Raw genomic sequence first — 20311 nt, forward strand, 5'->3', positions numbered from 1 at the left:
ATATTACATGTTTTGCGATGGAGCGCCCGCGCTCTCGCCAGGTTTCTTTGAGTTTTGTGCCTCGTGTGTGCTGCTGGCACCATCCTCGTCGTACAGCCCTTGCTCCTCGATGTATTTTACGACGGGCTCAGGAACTAAGTAACGGATGCTCATGTCGCGTTTGCGGAACAGGCGGATCTTTGTGCTAGAAATGTCGTTTTGCACCAACTGCTGTACAACGTGGATGTTTTCTTTCCATTGTTGTAATGTTGACAAGGCTTCATCGATATCAGTACCCGCTCTCTGTCTTGTGTTAGCATTCGACCCTTGAGGTTGGATATCTGGACGGAGTAGCAACATACCTCGATAATAAAGGCGCCAAAGTTGCTCAGAATGTAATCGATATCCTTGGGAGCCCAAACACCGGGTGCTGACATTGTTTGAATCAGATCTGCACCAGCAAGCAGGGCAATTCTGGCCTTCTTGGGACCTTGCGGAGTATTGAAAGGTCCACGGGATGTGTTAATTTCGTGCTCAAAGTGATCAAGCACCTTTGCCGTCTCAAGGTAGTCCTCATGAAGAGCCTCCCATGGGTCCACTGTAGAATAAAAAGTCAGGGATACGATAAGCGAATTGCATCCAAAGAACAAAACATACCACTGATCCAGCTGCTTTGCTCAACTGCAAGACTGCACATGTTAATTCGATGTTCGGCCTTAACAAGACCACTCTTCTTGTATGCATCACCAACAGCACTGATGTAGGCACCAACGACCTCGTAATTTGTGTTGAAGCGTGCGTAATCGGCGGCCATTTCGAACATTCTCAGATGCAGGAAGGTGATGGGGCTAAAGGAACCGCAAGCCACGAGTACTAGTGGTGTCCTTGAAGGGTCCCTCAGTTCTGATTGCAGGCGCTCGGTAGGGAATGTGTAGTTGTCCATTGTCATGGTTCCAGCAGGTGCAGAAGACATAGCGACAAGATTCGAGAGTGTGTGGTATTGACGATGGGTTCGGAAGACGCGGGACGTTTGGGACTGGGTGGAACAGGCGATCGAGAGGTGGTGATAGAGTGGGCGACGGCTGCTGAGAGAAACCCTCTTGGATACGAAAAGCGGTAGTTGCGACAGTCGCGGCTTTGCGCCGGGCAGACAGCAGGGTGGTGGCGTGGTGGGCGAGCGACGGGCGATGAAGTCGAGCCTTGTTTGCCTGAGAGACGCCGTTATGATGGCACGAGTATCGGAGTGGTCGAGGGTTGAAAAGCAAAAATGCGATGGCAGAGATTGGTCGTCGGTGGGTGGGAAATGACTTGGAACGTGGGTGAATGGATGCGATCGAGACTCGGGATGAGGGGTTGCTGCCGTTCGTATCTTTTGCTGAAAAATCACGTGAAGCACGATGCCTTCAACTCCGGTGTCGCTGTCTTGAGGGTGAGAGCTTGCAGTTGGAGCCTGTTGTTCAGTCGAGTCGACGTGAGTTTATAGATAGATAGAAAGTGGTTGTTGGTCAATTGACTAGAGTCCAGGCAGTCGCGGTGCAATGAAATGATTCAGTGTGACAAAGAGGAAATCTCAAAAGTCGCTTCTGCCTCGGCCCTCAGCTCCATATTATTATCGTCAAAGACAACCGATGACATCGCAGCCTGCCGTCTCACGCGTATGCCCGTCATACAAGCTGTCTATCAACTATCTCAAGGCACGTGTGTAATTCGACCGATAAGACTGGCAATCAATTGCTTGCGTAACTACGTCCATGTGAGTAATCGTCTCGGTTGCGTGCGGACTGTGAAGCCTGTCTCTGGATTTGATGCACGTCAGAGACTTTGGCCCAACACCAAATGTAGCTTTGACACCCATAGACTGTCTGACTGAGACAAACACTCGAGTTCAGGGGCACAATTGAATCTACCTTTCTGACCAGCGGTGCAAAACAAGATCCACTGTGATATTCAATCACGATGATGCGGTCCGATGCACAAAATTGCAAAAAAGTATCCCTAGCGAGATTCGAACTCGCGACTTTCGCATTGCATAATCTGCTCCACTGGAGCAATTATAAGAACGACACGCTAGCCGCTGCGTCACAGGGATTAGTAGCAACGGTGCAATTTTCATGCAATATGATCCTCAGCTACGACGACGCCCTCCTTCGGAGCACGACTTGCCTTGCTGCCGCGCTCTGCTTCGAAATCTCGATGACCGCAGAGCTCTGGAAGTGATAAAGATCACACGAATTCAGGGCAGTCGTTAAGCTGAAGCCAAAGCCCGATTCCAAAGGTTCAATCGCAAGGTCTGGTTGAAGTTGACGAGAGAAAAAACTTCCATCGTTGCAGCAAATTGGACAAAACTTTTGCGGTTCGCCTAAATCCGAGGCTCCTAAGCAAGCTTTTTTCCTCCTCCTTCACGGCAAACTCAACAAAGACAGGCATCGGCAATTCCCAGCCATAGTAAGACCAAGCAACCTAGATATCAAAGAGGAAGAGAAATTGATCATAAGCAATTTTGAAAGAATTTGAATTAACAATGCGTTAGGCGCAAAATGCACACTGGGGGATATCAAAACATTGTCCTCTATCACCATGCCATGAATTACAAAGCTGTACAAATCTGTGACGATCTATCTCGTCTATGCTTTCTCGTTGATTCTTTTCTCGTAATGAATTGAGGCCGGTGTCAGAGGGCGCGAGAACAGAGACTGTGAACACAAGTCAGTATAAGGGTCAGAGAAGAAGTGAACAGCAGATCAGGACATACCGAATAGTCAGTGTCAACAACACCCTCGCGACCGTTAAGGTTGCGGAACTTGAAAGATTGAACCATGGTCACAAGGATGGTTTGCAGCTGCACATAGGCGAACTGCTCACCAATGCAACGATGTCTACCAGCACCGAAAGGAAGATATGGTGAGCTGGCACCCTTGGATACCAAGCCGTAACCGTAATCGGTCTTCTCGTCGTCTTCGATGTTTGCAGCAATGACAGGCTTGAGATCTGCGTATTTTCCAGTGGCCTCAGCGTCCCAGCGATGCGGCTCCCAAAGGTCAGGTTCAGGGAAGTACTCAGAACACTTAGATGTAACACCAGGGGCGGCAAGCAGAACGTGAGTGGTGGGAATAACGTAGGGTGTACCCTCGACAGGCATGGGCGACTTGACAGCACGCATGATACTGTGAATAGGGCTGTGAAGACGTAGAGTCTCCTTGACGACCTGAGAGTGCAGAGGCAGGCGAGAGAGGTCTTCGAAAGTCAGATCGGGCAGGTCAGCACCAAGAACAGCCTTCTGTTCGGCAAGCAATTCCTCAACAATGTCAGGGCGAGAGGCCAGGCGAAGCAGAATCCAAGAGATGGAGGCTGAAGAACTGTGTTGGCCAGCCATGAGCAGAGCAATCATCATGTGAGCAATCTCCTTGTCGGGGATCATCTGGCCAGTCTTGTACTCGCAATTCATCAGGTTCCAAATCATGTCCGTCTCGCCGTCTTCAGGCTTCGTCTTGCCGCTATCGCGTCTAGCCTTGATGATCTCCATGTAAGTCTCGGTCATCTTGCGTTGAGCAGCATCGCGCTTGCGGTTCTGAGGGAGGGGAGCCCAGGGAAGCATGAAGTTGATGGGAGTGAAGCCCATGTCGAGATCGTGGTACAAGTCGGCGAAGGTGCTGTCGAACTTTGCGCGGACTTCCTTGCCCTGCAGCGAACGACTGGCAGTGTAGATTGTCAACTCGGCCATGGCCTTGGGAACGTTGAGTTCGCCGGCATTGCCCTTGAACCAGTTGGAGTTTGCGAAAAAGTCCTTTGTCTCGGCGGAGATGACGGAAACGTAGGAACGGAGGGCCTCGGTGGTCAAGCCGAACTTCACAAACTTCTTCTGCTCCATGAGCTTGGAGTTGGGGCAATCGTAGACAACATCGGTGCCGAAGACGGGAGTGGTCAGGGGGCTGTAGATTTCTTCGGCGTTGACGTCCTTGAGCTTGCCGTTGAGGATGAAGTCGTTGCCCTTGGTACCTAAGCAGACAGTGGTCTTCTTGCCGAGCAGGATGAAGGTGAAGACATCACCGTACTGCGATGACGAAAGTCAGATGGGGTGGTTTTGGAGTTGAGTTGTTGGGTACGGCAACAGACCTGTTCGCGGCACTTGAAGAAGAACTTGTAGGGGTCAATGCCGTAGGTGATGGTGCTGCCAATGAAGGGGACCCAGTGGAAGACGAGTGGCGGCTCGGAGCCCTTGCGACGGACAGGCAGCAGTTGCGAGAGTACATTGAGGACGATGGCGAGAACGAAAGTCGCGCCGCCAACGATCGAGACGGCGAGCCAGAGAGGCTTGTCGCCCAAATGCGCCGAAACGGTGTCGGTAACAGTGGCCAGGAGTCCCATTGTTGGTTGACTGAGGTTCGAGGAAGAGGAACAAGTCGCCGTGAAGGGCGTCTCGAACTCTGGTAATTAGCTAGCTATTATTGTTGTCCCTAAAATTATGGCCTGACTTGCCGATCCGCCGCCCCTGCCCAGCAAAGCCACTCAACTCAAGCCACTCCGCTCACGTACCACTCAACTCACGTACGATTACCCGCATTCTCAAAGGTCGTCCATCATGCCATTGCTTCATCTTACAGGAACATGCGACTTTTCAATTTCGACTTGTTGATGATTATCGTACCATTTTGCCTTCTATGCATTATGCTTTTGTCTCTCCTGCCTTCGCCTTCTCCTTCGCAACCTCTTCCTCGCCGTAAAGCGTTTCATCTCCCTTGCCTCCCATCTTGACAAACTCGTCCGGGTTCCTATCATGTGCCGGCACCGCCTCTTTAACATTAGTTCTCTTGACTTGATCCTTGTTCTGTTCCCAGATCTTGATGTCTCGATCGTCCTTCTGAGTAGCCTGTGTCTTGAAGAATGTTGCGTCGTTGATGGAGCTTAGGAGTGTCCTCTCGCGCACTGGCTTTCGCTTAGAGAAGTCCAACTTGTCCATTGCCCCTGTCAGGCCATCTGTGCTCTCCATGCTTGCTCCGAAGCTCATCTGTCCATCTGCACGTCCTGTAGTCCATGGGTGTTCCAGACATTCATCTATCGTAATCCTCTTTTCAACATCGACTGTGAGCATCTTGTCGATCAGATCGAGTGCAGGATCACCGACGCTGTCCCAATAGGGGCTGGGGTAGTCGAATCGACCCATCCTGATTTGCTGGCTGAGCGTGTATGGATTCTCTGGAGAGTAGAGCTCATCGCTGAAAGGTGGGAATCCGCACAGGCAGATGTACAAGACAACACCCAGCGACCATACATCAACAGCCCGTGTGTACCTGCGGCGGTTGCCTTGCTCTAATATTTCGGGTGCAACATACGATGGTGTACCGCAAAGCGTGGAAGTGAACGATTCTTCTCCAATAATCTTGGCCAGTCCAAAGTCAGCGATCTTTATGTTCAGATCACGGTCGATGAGAAGGATGTTTTCAGGTTTGATGTCGCGATGGACAATGTTGCGTTCATGCTGTGAAAACGTGTTAGGAAAATAATTTCAAGAATCACAAAGGACACAACATACCAGATATTTAATGCCTTGGAACAGTTGAACAAAGATCTTTCTCGTTTCAGCCTCGCTCAGCTTGTGTTTTGCTACGATCCAGTTGAACAGTTCGCCTTCGGGGGCAAGCTCGAGGACTAGGTAAACGCCGTCGCTCTCATCGAAAGTGTCCTTGAGGCAGAGGACATTAGGGTGCGAGACTCCCATCAAAACGCCAATTTCTTGTTGTAGCCCATCCACTCTGCTCCTCTCCTCGGCGGCTTGCGAGTGGGTGGTCGTTCGACGCTTTCCAAACTTTTTGACAGCAAAGCGAGCACCAGTGCACTTTTCGGTACACAGGTAGACTGTCGCGAAGTGGCCTTTTCCAAGCTGTCCTTGAATCGAATATTGTTGGCGGAAGCCGTTGGTGTCGCGTATACTAGGGTATCGGAAGATGAAGCGAGCCACATCTAGAATGGACAATTCATCGCCGTCGTAAAGGTCGCGACGCTTGTTCCGACCCACGATAGCATTGTTGACATATGTGCCGTTGCCTGAAAGATCCTCGACAACAGCAATCTGGTCACTGTTCTTGTTTTCACAGAACAGCAGACAATGACGGTTGCTGACGGTGGGCGTCTTGATGATACGATCTGGTTGTTGGCTGGTCAGCTTGACACCTTGTCTGAGCCGAAATCACACTCACCACACTCGGGATGCCTTCCTATCAAATAACCACCAGCGGGAATGCCTTTGTCTGCCTTCTCCTTCTCATATGACTCCTCTTGGTTAAGATACTCGTCGCGCGACACTGTACTCTTACCATCGGTGCGACCAACTTTGGATTGAGGTACGGGGCATGCTGCTCGGCGTCTCAAGACCAGAGGTTCCGAAACTCCGTCGAGTGGTACGAGATAACCCCAGACTCCTTCGGCTTCCTCGTCCTCAACCTCGTAGCTGATGGGTGGTGGCGGCAAGAACTGACTGTAAGGCTGCGTGTCGGACGGAGGCGAGTGCAGGCCGGCGGCAAAGGGAGGAGAAGACTCGGGCTTTTCGGATAGCTGAGAGGCGCCGTTCGAGGTGGACAATTGGCCCTCGGTCGAGTTTGAGGCTTTGCGCGTGTCGGGAGATGGCAGATGGGTGGGTTGGACGAAGCGAGGCTTCTTCTGCGAGTCATTTTCAATCTCGTCGGTTGAAGCCTAGTGGATGTCAGTACGGGAGGTTGATGGTATAGACAAGACATGGTAAGCCAACATACCCTCGCTCTCTTCAGTGGAGTCTGGTTTTCCTCTGCAGGGGCCATGGCGAGATCGCAACTGATGCGGGATGCGATGCGGCGCGAGAAGACGGGACAGGTGGACTAGCTGCAGGAAAGAAAGGCAGATGGTTATATCAATAAAAGCATGGAGTAATACAAGTAGAGCGGCCTTCGAGAGGGAAGCTTGCTCAGAGTCTGACCAATGCAAGCCGTACCTGCTGGCTACTGCAGTCCGCTCCAACTATGATGGAATCGCCAAGGAAGCCCCGGATAACTCTATCGAGAGTCTCGATCTCGCTCAGTTTTGGGCTCGTTCATGCCACTGAATAACCATCTGGCATCTGCCCTGTCTTGCATTGGAGACACACATCCGCAATGGAAAGCGTATCTGCTTTCCCCTACCTCACAACCGACGAGTTTAGCAAGGCTTGCGCGCACATTCAACCTCTGCTCTCCGATAGCGCCCTGCTCGCTGATGAGTCCGCATGTTTGCGCGTTACCCGGCGCTTGGCTGCGGCTTTGGTCGTTAACGCCGATGCTCAGGAACATGTTGATTCGCATTTCGACACACCAGAGGATCATGACGAAGAAGCCATAGTTAAACATCCTGAAAACAATTCGTTTGTCACTGTACATTATGACATCTTGCTCTCTCCCAGCTACAGAGTACCTGTCGTATACATGACCGCCAGCCCTCCGCTCCCCGTCTCGAACTTCTTTGACCTTGTTGTACCGCACCACTTCCGAGACGCGATGCGTGAAACTGGAGTCATGGGCGCCATTTCTATGACGGTAATCGTTGACCCTGTAGAACTGATTTCTCCCGCTGATCTTGTACTGGCAGGACCATCCTTTGACAGGGATGCCGGCGTACTTTGTCCACCCTTGCCGCACTGCAGACACCATGTGCGCCACGAGGTCTGGAGACATTCATGTTCAAGATTATATGCTTCTCTGGCTGGGAATTGTTGGAGCAAGCGTGGGCTTGAATGTGTCGAGCACAGATTTGCGCCGTGCTGATTGAGGTCGTCTATTCTTCGTCACTCTCTTCCATGGCTTCATCGTCCATATCCATAGGAGCTTCTTGCTCTTTCTCGTCATCGCTTTCGTCTCTGGGTCGTTTTACACCAGCAGTTTGAGCAGGTGCACTGGCGGTCGAGTCGAGTGTAGGAGGCGGAGCTAACGGAGCGGTGGATCCAGGAGCAGTAGAGGCGCCCGGAGCACCCGAGAAGATTGACTGCTGAAGACTGTTTGGCTGGGCGGCGGCAGGTGCTTCAGGGGGAGGAGGCTGTTTGTAAGTGCCGTCGAGTTTGGCAAGTGTGTCAGATTTTGTCGTCGCATATGTGATTTTCTGATGCGCGAATTAGCTCGATGGGAACAGCAGAAGGACGGCGGCGGAATCAAACGTACCATCTCCTTGCCGAAGAACTCGAAGCCTTGTAGAGATCTCATGGCTTGTGTGCTGGATGAGACGTCGCGGAACAAGATATGGGCTTGACCGCGCATTTTGGCGGTCTTTAAGGCGACGATGTCAAGGATAGAGCCGTAGACAGAGAACAGCATGTACAAAGCACGCTTCAAATCATCCTTCTGGAGCTTGTCGGGCAAGTTGGAGCAGTAGAGGGTGTGGCTGGGGCGGGCGCCGGTCGGTGGAGCGGCCTTGGAAGCCATTTGAAATGATGCGACGAGGAAATTGAGGCGATTGATGCTGGTAGAGCAAGGCGAGAGGTGGTGACTGGCACAAAAATGTACAGCGCAGACGTCTGTCGGCGTCGCAAAGCGCAGCAGAGCAGGAGCAACCGAATCTGGAAAGCGTAAGCGTCCGGCAACTTCCCCACCATCGTCGTCACTGCCTTACCTTGGCCGAGCTCTCCCTTAGCCTTCCCAAACACATCGCTCTATACCATACAACACAGACAGTAGAGAGATACTCCTGTCTTTCCATCCGCCATGGCCGCCCCTCAAGTTCACCACCTCTTCCACCACCCAATCGCCGATCACTCCTTCTCTGCCGATCGCAAGACGCTCGCTGTTGCTAGAGATAACACGGTCGAGCTGTACTCTTCCAATGGCTCCCGCTTCGCCTTGAACGACGAGCTGCGTGGCCACGACAAGCTCATCACCGGTGTCGACATTGCTCCCAACTCGGGCAAGATTGTCACTTGCTCTCAAGACCGCAACGCATACGTCTGGGAGCCATCCAACGGCTCCTGGAGACCCACCCTGGTCCTTCTCCGTATCAACAGAGCTGCCACATGCGTGCGCTGGTCGCCCAACGAGACCAAGTTTGCCGTCGGTAGTGGTGCCAGAGTTGCTGCCATCTGCTACTTTGAAGAAGAGAACGATTGGTGGGTGTCCAAGCACCTCAAGAAGCCCCTTCGCAGCACTGTTACCAGCGTCGCCTGGCACCCCAACAGTGTTTTGGTTGCTTTGGGTAGCACCGACGGCCATGCTCGTGTCCTCAGTGCCTTCATCAAGGGTGTCGACGAGAGACCGGCACCCTCAGTTTGGGGCGAGCGTCTGCCCTTCAACACCATTTGTGGAGAGTTCTTGAACCAGACCGCCGGTATGTTATTTCCCCTCGTCGATCTAGTGTATCGAGAGCAAACAGCTAACCTGTGGTTTTTGCAGGCTGGGTCAAGAGCGTTGCCTTCAGCCCCTCTGGAGATGCTGTTGCCTTTGTCAGTCACGACTCGACCATGACTGTTGCTTACCCTGCCGGAGAAGGACAGCCTCCACATGCAGTCATCAACATCAGCACCCAGGTCCTTCCCTTCGCTGATCTTCTATGGATCTCCGAGGGCGAGATCGTTTGTGCCGGCTACGTAAGGAAACACATCTGTGATTTTTATGATTTTGTTTGCTAACCTCTTTCAGGACTGCGAACCCTTCCGTTTCTCAGGCTCAGCATCTGGGTGGTCGCTTGTCGGCTCTCTTGACAGCACCTCAAAGTCTGGCGCAGCGAACCAACGCGACGAGTCTGCTCTCAATATGTTCAGGCAGATGGACCTCCGTGGCAAAGTCATTGATGACACACAACTCAAGACTGTCCACCAGAATTCTATTAGCACTGTCCGCGCATATGCTGGTTCCCCCGATGCCGTCCGCCAGATAAGTACCAGCGGTGTCGACGGCCGTGTTGTCGTCTGGAACCTGTAAATACAACTATAAAAACAATACAAGAAACCCCTCTATGCACATGCTGCGTCTTTTCTTCTGCCGTTCTTGTCAACCCTCAAATTCTGCCTTTACGTTTCCTTCTCTTGCCTTCTGGAACTGTTCGCTGCGGATCGGGACTGAGGCCTCGTCTACGTTGAGTGTCCTCTCTACGACGCTTGCAAACCTCATTGAATTTGGCTCGCCTTTCCAACCGTCGGCATCGGCTCTGCCAATCATCTCCCTCTTTCTCATCTTCGTCTGTGTCTTCTTCATCGTTCTCCTTTTCATTCTCTTCTCCCTCCTCTTCCTCTTCCTCTTCCTCCTCCTGGTCCTCTTTCTCATCATCTTGTATCTGCGAGCTGGACTGCTGCTTCTGTGCACCCTCGCTCCTCGCAGGGCCAGTTGTAGGGTGCAAAGGATTGCGAGCTGTCTCGCCGCCGGTCTTCAAGACGTACTCATCGCTGTGAGCTGCGACCACGTCTTTACGTTGCTCCGCATAGACTGTCAGAGCTTTCTCATATTCGGATGTTGGCGTGCCGTCCGGGTTGAATGCGTAGGCGGCTCGAGAGTGACGGTGTCGGGGACTGTCTACACACCACATCTTCAAGAGTATTTGAAAGTCCTGGCGCTCCCACGACGGGTAAGTAATCAGGCCATTTCGAATGGGCTTGAAATGGGCAGCCCCTGAGCAGTAGTCGATTCGAGGTTCGACATAACCTTTGAGCCCTCTGAGCTGCGCAGTACCTTTCTCCACCTTTCTTGCAAGTCGCAAAGCTGTTTGAACGCTTTCTGTAGAAGCAAAAGCGGGATCCTTTTGCTTGATCTGTGCAAGGTGTTCGGCTGGCGTAAGAAAAGGAGTCACAGCCCTATTCCAGTCGGGGTGCAGGTCGCGTTCTGGATTTTTGCACGTAAGCCGGCCATCACGTATTGCAAGAACACAAACCATGGCAGTACTGGCCGCCCTGCTTAAGCATTCAAGTCTCTGCTCCGATCTTCAGACAATGATAGGTATGTTGCAAAGGCTAGGTTGCAGTGGACGATATTCGCATGTCTTCGCATTCACAAATGACGCAGCAGGTGGGGTCATGTTGCGTCTTTTCGACAAGGAGGTTGGGCCTCCCCCTCTACGGTGGCTGGGTGATAGACGTCGTTTGTCACTGGCCCATAAGTTCAATATATTTTACGAGCCCCAAGGGAGTTCTTGCTCTGAGGCTTGAGCACGGACGCGTGAGCTTCACGGCGCCAGCGAAATTCGAGAGCTTGATGACCGGGAGACAAGTCTTTAATCACTTGCTTTTTGTACCCCAAGTCAACAAAGCATCAATCGCTGATGTCGCGCGAGGGTTTGCAGAGCAAAGATGGAATCCAAGACCCTGGAACTGGAAGCTTGTGCTCCGTTCGGCACGCGGGAACTGGTGTCAAAAAACGGCCCGGCTCATGTGCCGATCCAACGTCCGTCTGTAATTCACTTCATCCTATAGCGGATCTCTTTGTTCTACACTAACCCCTGGCCATTTCACATCGACAAGGATGCGATCAACCATTGCTAAATGTCGTGACTCGCCGATATATCCTATGCTCAAACTGGCTGGGCAAAGCCTCCCGAGTCCCGCATCTGTCTGTCCTTTTTCCAGGTCCGACAAAGTCGCTTGCGCAAATCTATCAAGCCGTCACGGTACCAATTTGCAGGAAGAGATCGTAGAAGACATCGTCCCAAACATCATGGCAATCCTTGAGTCCCGAATGAACGCTATTGTATGACACGACACCTCAAATCACAGCAGCAGCGAGGCAGGCTCTCAGCGATCGAGACCGTGCCCTGTCACGGCCCTCTTCCAATGCTGATGGTCCCGCCCATGGTGGAGAGTCAGAACACACCGCCTGCTACAGGCGATGACATACCACAGACTTGGCTCGTATCAGAGAACAAGCCTGAGCGGTTGCAATTGCTGTTGTTTGTTCGCTGGAGACGCGACGTTCGGCTAGCCATTCCCCAGCTTGCAGGATCTCTTACAGAACAAGATCGCACACCTAGACGCTTTGACGGCTCGACTACGGCCGCCAGTCCAAACGATATCAGTCCTCAGTGTTCTTGGAACTCTGATGGAGATGACGATTTCGAGAGGAAACACTGCCAAGATATTGCCAGAGCATCCAGATCGGGGATGGAGCCCGGTAGTAATGAAGTTTAGGTGCAGGCTAACACAAATCCATCACAGCATAGCAAACCTGCTCGTTCTTCTCCATCTACTGCTTGATACGAAGGTCGCCCCGCAAGAGTCGAGAAAGATTGCAAAGACTTGCCCATCGAGCGCCAGCAGTGGCAGAAAGCGTACGCATGAGAACAAAGAGACTACTTTCATACATCCCAGCGAATGTCCACTGCGAAAGAAACCACTGCTAGGAAGGGGAAAGTATTTGAATTCAGATAAATATCCTCTCGGTATAAGGATGGCCACGCAGTGTGGTACAACTTTCATGCTTCGGTTTGTGTATGTATTAGCACAGTGGTAGTCAGGGCGACGATGCATGTGCAAAATGGAGGGACCTCCATGAGCCCAGGCCATAGTAATTAATCCCCTGCCACGAGATTGACGCGCTGGCTGGGTAGAACGCGATGCAACTGCCCGATGCTCCAGAATGACGCTCCCATAAGTAGGTAGGTACAGTCACTCGCTCGCTCATCGTTTTGCGAACACTTTACTTCCCTCGTCTTTCGAGAAGCCGCAGCGCTTCCAAATTTCCGTCTCTGCGCCTGCCGCAAGTCTTCTCCGCGCCTGAAACGCTCCTCATTCTACGCTTACCCATTCTACATTCAACACAGGTTCTTCGCCAATCCGCAACCATTACCTCGACTTCGTATTCGCCAGTTCCCTGTGTCAAGTCATGGATCAAGTGCCTCCTTGGCAACGCATAGCCGAAGGTTATGAGAGCCCGACGGAAGAGGTATGTCCCTCTTGGCCTGCAGCTGGTGCGCATCGAAGCTGATCGTTATAGACTGCCGTGAGCATCAAAAGGGTGGAGTCTCTGGAGGAATGGAAGAGATGAAATCCTCAACCTGCCCTCGAGGTCCTGGGCAAGAAAAACACCAAACTCCGACAACCCGAGGTTCGCATTATCATCTGGCCGGCCAAGGACAGGCACACAGATGCTCAATTACGAGCCATCTGGAAGTACTACTACAAACGCTGTTGGTTCTATGCTCCATATGGTAACACCCTCTTCCTTGCCAGGCCGCGCTTTCATAAGAATTCCGCTAATAACAGCAGCCTTCAACTCTGAGCTCAAGCCATACGCAGAGTTTGAATGGGTCAGTTCTCCTACGTCTCGTCGACATCTCGCTCGTAATTCATCCCAAACGATTGTATGGCCACCAGCAACAGCGACAACTTCTGTCGTCGGCGCTTTTCAGCACACAGATCCACCGCAAGGCAATCGTCGCTCGGGACCTGCTACAACAAAGTCAATCAAAGCAGAGCCACCGCCCAACGCTCCTCGTGGACCCAGAAACAACATTCCTTCTCAAGCACCTCGATTCCCTCGCATACACCCAGACAGTCCAAAGGGCCCGTTTCGAAACTTTCGAAAATGCCCGGTGCCTTGTGGAGATGCGCCTCTTGGTCCGTCATCCCGACCATCATCAATGCAGCCACAAAGATTTGCAGACTTCCGCGCATCTAGCACTACTTCGTCATCTGTTTCGAGTTCATGGGACCCTCCTGAACTGGTACATCCATCGCGGAGACCTCTTGTCGACAGCACCGGCCCCCTCAATGCTGCAGCTCGGGATCAGTCGTCCGCTCGGACTTTCGATAATCCGGAACGTGCACACCTTTCTCCTGAATCAAATCGATACAGCGGAACGCCTTCACAACATGAAGCTGGACAGGCCAAATCGCCATACTCGCCAACTCCTGGCCCGTCTTCATATGGCCCTCGCCAATCCGCCAAGCCTACCACCAATATCAGATCTCCGAGCAAAGAGGGTACTAAGACTCCAGGGCCACTTGATGGCAAGAAGGGGATGGCCTCAGCCGAACTTGGTACGCCTCGTTTGTATTCCACCTACAAGGACCTGCCTTCGACTTCAGCGCAGGAACCTGTGGCCCTACAACTTTCGAAAGCAGCAGGAAAGCAGCCGGTGAGATCTGCATCAAGCTCTGTAGCTGCCTCTACGCCAGCTGCATCGCAAACTCATTCTATAAATGAAAGCCAAGTATGTAAGTCATGCACCAGGAAGCACGCTGGCGATTGTATCCCTTTCTGCGGCAACTGCGGCAAGAGACACTCAGATCCCTGCCATCTCTGCGGTGTCTGCTCTAAGTGGCACCGGGGTGGTGATTGTCGTTACTGCGAGAAGTGCAACTCGTGGCATTGGGCGGATTGTCGTGAGTGTACAAGATGCAATACATGGCATGTCGGCCCTTGTAAAGTCTGCACAACATGTGGGAAGAGACACGGAGGTGTGTGTCCCTCCTCCAAACCATCACCAGAATCACAGCTATCCAGCAGCGGTCCTGGCGAGAGAGTTACTTCTTCCGCCACAGAATCATTGGAGCCCAGGAAGAAGACGACGCCGCTACCAGATATTGCCGCAACACGAGTCGAAACACCACTAAGAGCCAGAACGAGGGACGCAACTACATCAACTATGCCAGGGACTGCAGCCAGCACGAGATCGGCTGAGACGTCCGACGACGAGAGTGAAGCTTGCAAGCATCGTCAGAAGGGCAAAGAGTGTTTGCAATGTGGATGTGGATGCGGGAGTTGTCATCGCCCAGACAGATTATGCTCGAAACAGAGGGCTGAAGCGCGCGCCGGGAAGCGTAAGGCAGACGATCCTGATGTGAAGGTTGAGCCATCTGCCAGCGATGCGCAGCTCAGCCTGATTCCAAGGCAGAAGAAGGCAAGGGTTCAAGAGTCAGTCGATCCTGTTGTGAAGGTTGAAGAACCTGCTATGCAGCTCAGAGAGTTGCCTAAGAAGAAGAAAAAGCCCAGGAAACGAGAGTCAGTGGGATCGTGGTATGACCCGATTGATGTGGATTAGGTGGTGAAGATCAGAAAGTATGCTGAAGACCAAGATGGAGTGGATGAGCTGCTTGCTGGGACATGTTTCGCTGTTGAGGGTTTTCTTGAGGGTTTCTACTGTGTTCGGACGTCTAGCCACAGACAAGTGGCTACAAAGGAGCGAAGAACGTGGTGTTCAGAGAGCTGTACAGAAGATGGCTTGATACTATGCAATAGCTACTCACACAATGCGCAATGCCAGTACTGGCCTCCCACTCTTTGAGAGAATTCTTTGAGAGATCATGATGCGAACAAAATACTAGAATAATCGCTGTGTTCCAAAGCTGCTGTCGCTGATAGTCGCTTGTGACAAAGTTTTCATTTGAGAACCGGATAGGACTGTCCAAGTCACTCAGTTGTTTTTGCAGCTAATCACTTCCAAAGGGTTTGCCAATGGCTCTTGGGACAGACCGAGATTTCGTCGTTTCGTAGAAGAACAGTCTATATTTGCGATGTCTGGCTACTGTCTATGCGTTCAGCATTGCCTTTTGTCTAGCCCACTTGAATCTTTGCGGTTGCGCTCCAACAACGGGAGAGTCACAGGGCGCGTTGATCCGATATATGGCTTTCTAATCTGATTCAACGATTGTTGCCGCTTTGACGAGTCATATATGACTCTGATCCTCACGTTTCCGCCGTCACGCCGCAATTGTATCTCGCTTGCGGCCGACTGCGTGACCTGCTTCTCCACATTGACGCCTGTTGGGCTAGCGAATGCCAGTCAGTCAGTAGGGGCGACTAAATCGGAGCGGGCGAGCTGTGATGGGCGACATAGTGCTCAGTCACTGACGCAGAACACAGCCCGCAGAAATGGCGTGCGCATCGGCATGATGCATCTTTGGCATTGTAGGCAGTATGGTGAATCGTGAATTCAGAGAAGCAATGTTTTGTTGCTTGACCGAATTCATGAGATTCAGTCCTCGTTGTACGAAGTGTCGACGCCCATCTCCTCGCCAACTCTGCGAACGACGTGACGAAGAGCATTGCATGCTGGACTGTCGGGGAAGTTGTCAAAGAAGCTCTCGCCAAAGTCGCAAGCCATACCAATGCGAGGGTCAAGAGGGACTGCACCGAGGAAGGGAATGGACATGTCCTTAGCCAAGCCTCTAGCACCACCGGTAGTAGCCTTGAAGATCTGGCTCTCGTGGGTGCACTTGGGACAGACAAAGCCTGACATGTTCTCCACAATGCCGAGCACCTTGATTCCAGCCTTGCGGCAGAAGTCGATTTCCTTTCGTACATCCAGGAGACTGACTTCTTGCGGAGTTGTGACAACAACAGCACCGTCGACACCAGACTCTTTGAGGAAGCTGTTGACACTGAGATGCTCATCACTAGTACCAGGAGGGGTGTCAACAACGAGGTAGTCCAACTCGCCCCACTCTACATCCTTGAGGAACTGTTTGATGAGGCCGTTCTTCTTGGGACCGCGCCAGATGACAGCGTCGTCGCGGTTTGGCAGCATGAATTGGACACTCATAACTCCCAAGTTTTCGGTAACCCAGACCGGGCTCCATCCAGCGTTGCTCACATGAATCGTCTCTTGCTCTACGCCCATCATCTTGGGTATACTGGGACCACAAATGTCGGTGTCCATAATTCCAACTTGGGCGTCAGGGTTTGCAGCAAATGCATGTCCTAGCATAGTTGTGAAGGTAGATTTGCCGACACCACCTTTACCGCTGAGGACGAGAATCTTGTGCTTGACAGAGGCGAGACGGGCGGTGATGAGAGGGATATCGGGATCGGGGCCTTTGGGGGCGGTGGCGCAAATCTGCTGGTTCGGACAGCCGGCGCAGGCATCACCTTTGCCTGCACTCTGCGATTCGGGACCGGGACAGTGTTCTATGACAGATCGTTAGCCACAGTAGGCGACAGACGGCGGATCAGAAATACCAGGTTCGGGCGCAACCAGTTTCGGGGCGGCCTTGAGCGGAGCGTTGATGTCGGTACTGTCGTTCTCCTCGACCGAAGCGGCCCTTGAATCGACACGGGCATCCATCTTCTACGTGTTGTGCGACTTTGACCAGTCAAGAATATGCGACTTGATCAGTAAAAGATGGCAATGACTTGGTTGCTTCCGCTCTTTCTGCTGCTGACCAATGCCCGCCCCCGCCATCGGCCAAGCATGACGCCAGCCCGCCTTTGACTCCTCCGACACGCCTTCTTGTCACAAACCTCCGAAACACTTCACATTGGCAATCGAGTCGAAGAGAAATTCCACAACTTTTATTCCCTGCTACACACCGTCCTACTAGTAGATACTCTTACTGTTCAGCAGCTTTTTCAATGCCATCTCGAGTCCGACAAGAACCTTGTCTTTCTCATCCTTGATACGCGCAGTGCCTCTACACTATCCATGCGTAGCTGCTTCTCTCCCTCTTTGCTAAGCGTCTCGAGATGGACTTCACCGAACCCAACCAGCAATGAAGTTTTGAGATCCTTGGACAGCCGATTCTTCACTGGATCAGGGTGCGAAAGCCCTACATCGATCAACTGAGACGTCGTGAGTCTCGGTCTGCGACCGGGAATTGGCCTGCTTGATGGAACCGCACTGCTCGTTGCCGGTGAATTACTTGTTGCCGTTGAACTGCTCGATGCACATGGACTGCTCGATGCACATGGACTGCTCGATGCACATGGACTGCTCGATGCACCTGGACTGCTCGAGGCATCTGAACTCCCACCTGGCCTCGGGTGTCGATAACGACGCTTGGGGAAATTCAGCGTCACTGGTGTTGGACACTTCGAATTACTCGCTTCCACTGAAGGGATAGCCCGCGTAAACATGTCGTACTCATAACTCCACCATGATCCCCACACTCTGTCGCACGTCTTCTCATATGGCCTGCCCCGCTTACGACCAAATGCATCAGGCAACCACGTATGACGCTCCTTGGGATCGATGTACCTCCATGCGACCAAGATATGAACGAGCGACGACGTCCCATACAGCTGAGTCCGCCGCTTCTCAGTGAGTCTTTCCTCTGCCAGTTGAAAAGGTTCCGACTGTTTGCAGTAGCGCTTCAGCTTCTGTTGAACATTAGCTTCGATTGATTACATCTGTCAGATTCTTGCTGACTGTACTTGCCATCAAGTCCACTTCGGCTGGGAACTGTTCGGGCCAGATATCCTCATTCGCAGCATCAACCAAGCCCGCTCCATCATCAATAGGACCACAATCTTCGTCTGGCTGGTAATCGAGGTCGCTTTCGTTATCATCTGATACGGTGTTGATCTCGTACTCGCTTTCGTCATCGTCTGTCACGCTGTTGATCTCGTGCTCACTCTCGCTGTCGTCTGGTAAGGTGATGACCACGAAGCCCCTGTGGCTGCCTTTGGCACGATTGTCTTCGGAACTCTTGCCGGTCTTGCTAGTCTCGCTGGACCTCGACCTGGTGGTGGGATACGGTTCGGGTCTGCGCCTGGAGCCGCCATCGATGACTTTGCCATGCATTTTGAGCCAAGAAATATCACCGCGACTGATACGTGCTTTTCCCATCAGCAGATGGAGTAAGCACACAGTCTCAGCGAAGCCAAGGTCAACAATAGAAGTAAAGGACAAGGACACAGTAGGTGATTTGGCTATCTGAAGCTCGCACGAGCGAGCACCTCCAATTTGAACTTGATTCTATGATCGATTGATAGCCAAGAGGAGGCTGGGAGTCGAGATTGACTGCTTCGTGGGGAGGTTGGTGGTATAGCATGCAATGACTGCTCGCGGACGTACTGTGACGCCGGTCATGCTGATCATCGTATAGGCACAACAACCAATTATCATTCTGCCTGCAAAGGCAAACCAGCACAAGAGATAGGATTTGAGCGACCTTGAATGCAAGGCAGAGTCACATGTTCGTACTTGTCTCAAGCTGGATGCTTGTTATATGCATCCAAGAGGCACCTACATGTCAACAGTCTAAAACTCAGTCTTCGGCATGGTTGACCGCACCGCTCGATTACATCTACCTCGAGGATGGTGCTCTTGTAAGGCGCAGTGTTGATATGCCAGCAGAAAACAATTTTTGTACTAGCTACTTAGCTGTGCCACAGATATATTGCCTTCAATGCCGAGTTATCCCGCGTCGACAAAGGGCCGACTGTAAGTGCTTGATGAGACCGTTGTTTCTCACCTCGTGTTCTGATCCACGAACTACAAAAAGACTCTGCAACCTTCAGCTGGTAGCTGTATACAAAGATGATAGATAGATATCTCAACCTCTATCGATAGGAAGTGCGATGCCTGAAACGTCAATGTCATGTTTGACGTCTCAGGCCCGAGCTTTGTCGTGGAGCTCCGCTAAGACCCTGCTTACCGAAGTTGACATTTTAGACTGCCGTTGTCCATGCTCCCATTTCGAGTCTGGACCGTCTCAACATCCAATCTCGAGTGACATACTCTGACGCACAGAGAAGATTGAAAAGCACAGCTATGATCCGAGATTCGCTTGTTTGTCGGAAACAGACTCTCCAGCCGAGTGTCTCTCGCTGATCGATATAACAAGCAATGCCGAGATACTCTGTAGAACATTCAAGAAGCAAGTCGTCATGGGAGGCTGGAGATTCTCGTGTACCGGAAACCTGTGAGTCGTAGCAAGGCCGACCATGGTCTGCTGCGTGTCATGTTACAACCCTTGAACAGGCCGGCTTGGATACTCGCTGCAAACGACAAATCCCATCATCAACTGAGACGACTGGCAGTGCCTTGATATTCTACAACATCGTGCAGACTTGCTTGACATGAGAACACGTGAAGACTCGTGCGATCTTCGGATCAAGATCGAACCTAGTCAAGTGTCTCAGATATGGGTAAGGCTGCACCCATGAGTATCTCTTCTTCCTGGCAGATGTACTGACATTAGTGTCCTCTCAGTCGGAGAAGGGTCGGCGCTGTGCTGAGAAAAAGTACTGGAAACCATGTCTTTGCCACAAACCTGCAAAGATTGCGGAGATGATCTGCGCGACAGGCGAGGTGTTTGTGAAATGCGACAAGTATGGTTGGCCAGAGATGACGTGGGGAAGGAGGCAGTTGTGGTATGGGCATCTGATGGAGAGAACATCAGACGAGGCACTGGTCAGAATCCTGCTTATGGTGGAGCCTCGTGAAGGGAGGCACGAGAAGGCGCCGTGGGCCTTCGATTACGATGGACACGTATATGAGGAATACCAACACATCGAAATCCTTGCGAGACAAAGAGGGTTTGGGACTGGGACAGTGATACTTCGAGTCGATGACTCGTGGTGGGATAAGAAGCCTTTGGAGTGATGGGACAACATATCGAGCACTGTTTCACAACAAAAGATGGTAGTGTTTGCGATATCTTGACGATAGCGGGAGAATAATAGCACTGAAGACAGCAGCT

General features: G+C 51.9%; 10 protein-coding genes across 10 annotated transcripts; 4 read left to right on the forward strand and 6 right to left on the reverse strand.

The window, feature by feature from the left end:
* Positions 1-3: 3 nt before the first annotated feature.
* On the reverse strand, positions 4-952 carry M437DRAFT_88608 (Nucleotidylyl transferase; the record flags this gene model as incomplete). Its single annotated transcript, XM_041028874.1, has 3 exons — positions 4-282; positions 342-577; positions 637-952. 3 exons carry the CDS (start codon positions 950-952, stop codon positions 4-6), a joined length of 831 nt encoding a protein of 276 aa, XP_040875484.1.
* Positions 953-2603: 1651 nt separating this feature from the next.
* On the reverse strand, positions 2604-6770 carry M437DRAFT_79012 (lanosterol 14-alpha-demethylase; the record flags this gene model as incomplete). The annotated part of the gene is made up of 7 exons (XM_041027088.1): positions 2604-2672; positions 2732-4030; positions 4093-4401; positions 4685-5455; positions 5510-6120; positions 6174-6666; positions 6726-6770. The coding sequence occupies 7 exons, from the start codon at positions 6768-6770 to the stop codon at positions 2604-2606; spliced, it is 3597 nt and encodes a 1198-aa protein (XP_040875485.1).
* A 330-nt stretch (positions 6771-7100) lies between these two features.
* Positions 7101-7749, forward strand: M437DRAFT_59230 (uncharacterized protein; the record flags this gene model as incomplete). The annotated part of the gene is made up of 2 exons (XM_041023542.1): positions 7101-7517; positions 7570-7749. 2 exons carry the CDS (start codon positions 7101-7103, stop codon positions 7747-7749), a joined length of 597 nt encoding a protein of 198 aa, XP_040875486.1.
* A 6-nt stretch (positions 7750-7755) lies between these two features.
* M437DRAFT_59414 (RNA binding domain-containing protein) lies at positions 7756-8396 on the reverse strand (the record flags this gene model as incomplete). Its single annotated transcript, XM_041023572.1, has 2 exons — positions 7756-8076; positions 8136-8396. 2 exons carry the CDS (start codon positions 8394-8396, stop codon positions 7756-7758), a joined length of 582 nt encoding a protein of 193 aa, XP_040875487.1.
* Positions 8397-8675: 279 nt separating this feature from the next.
* Positions 8676-9884, forward strand: M437DRAFT_59420 (actin-related protein 2/3 complex, subunit 1; the record flags this gene model as incomplete). Its single annotated transcript, XM_041023575.1, has 3 exons — positions 8676-9291; positions 9357-9550; positions 9603-9884. The coding sequence occupies 3 exons, from the start codon at positions 8676-8678 to the stop codon at positions 9882-9884; spliced, it is 1092 nt and encodes a 363-aa protein (XP_040875488.1).
* Positions 9885-9960: 76 nt separating this feature from the next.
* M437DRAFT_69986 (uncharacterized protein) lies at positions 9961-10830 on the reverse strand (the record flags this gene model as incomplete). The annotated part of the gene is made up of 1 exon (XM_041025386.1): positions 9961-10830. One exon carries the CDS (start codon positions 10828-10830, stop codon positions 9961-9963), a length of 870 nt encoding a protein of 289 aa, XP_040875489.1.
* Positions 10831-12770: 1940 nt separating this feature from the next.
* Positions 12771-14931, forward strand: M437DRAFT_69987 (uncharacterized protein; the record flags this gene model as incomplete). The annotated part of the gene is made up of 3 exons (XM_041025387.1): positions 12771-12830; positions 13174-14104; positions 14177-14931. 3 exons carry the CDS (start codon positions 12771-12773, stop codon positions 14929-14931), a joined length of 1746 nt encoding a protein of 581 aa, XP_040875490.1.
* Positions 14932-15864: 933 nt separating this feature from the next.
* M437DRAFT_88615 (cytosolic Fe-S cluster assembly factor NBP35) lies at positions 15865-16953 on the reverse strand (the record flags this gene model as incomplete). Its single annotated transcript, XM_041028875.1, has 2 exons — positions 15865-16796; positions 16848-16953. The coding sequence occupies 2 exons, from the start codon at positions 16951-16953 to the stop codon at positions 15865-15867; spliced, it is 1038 nt and encodes a 345-aa protein (XP_040875491.1).
* A 570-nt stretch (positions 16954-17523) lies between these two features.
* Positions 17524-18408, reverse strand: M437DRAFT_88616 (uncharacterized protein; the record flags this gene model as incomplete). Its single annotated transcript, XM_041028876.1, has 3 exons — positions 17524-17663; positions 17813-17984; positions 18034-18408. The coding sequence occupies 3 exons, from the start codon at positions 18406-18408 to the stop codon at positions 17524-17526; spliced, it is 687 nt and encodes a 228-aa protein (XP_040875492.1).
* Positions 18409-19753: 1345 nt separating this feature from the next.
* Positions 19754-20214, forward strand: M437DRAFT_69990 (uncharacterized protein; the record flags this gene model as incomplete). The annotated part of the gene is made up of 2 exons (XM_041025388.1): positions 19754-19757; positions 19811-20214. 2 exons carry the CDS (start codon positions 19754-19756, stop codon positions 20212-20214), a joined length of 408 nt encoding a protein of 135 aa, XP_040875493.1.
* Positions 20215-20311: the final 97 nt, after the last annotated feature.

This window comes from Aureobasidium melanogenum (genome assembly GCF_000721775.1).
Source record: "Aureobasidium melanogenum CBS 110374 unplaced genomic scaffold scaffold_32, whole genome shotgun sequence".
Lineage (NCBI taxonomy): Eukaryota > Fungi > Ascomycota > Dothideomycetes > Dothideales > Saccotheciaceae > Aureobasidium > Aureobasidium melanogenum.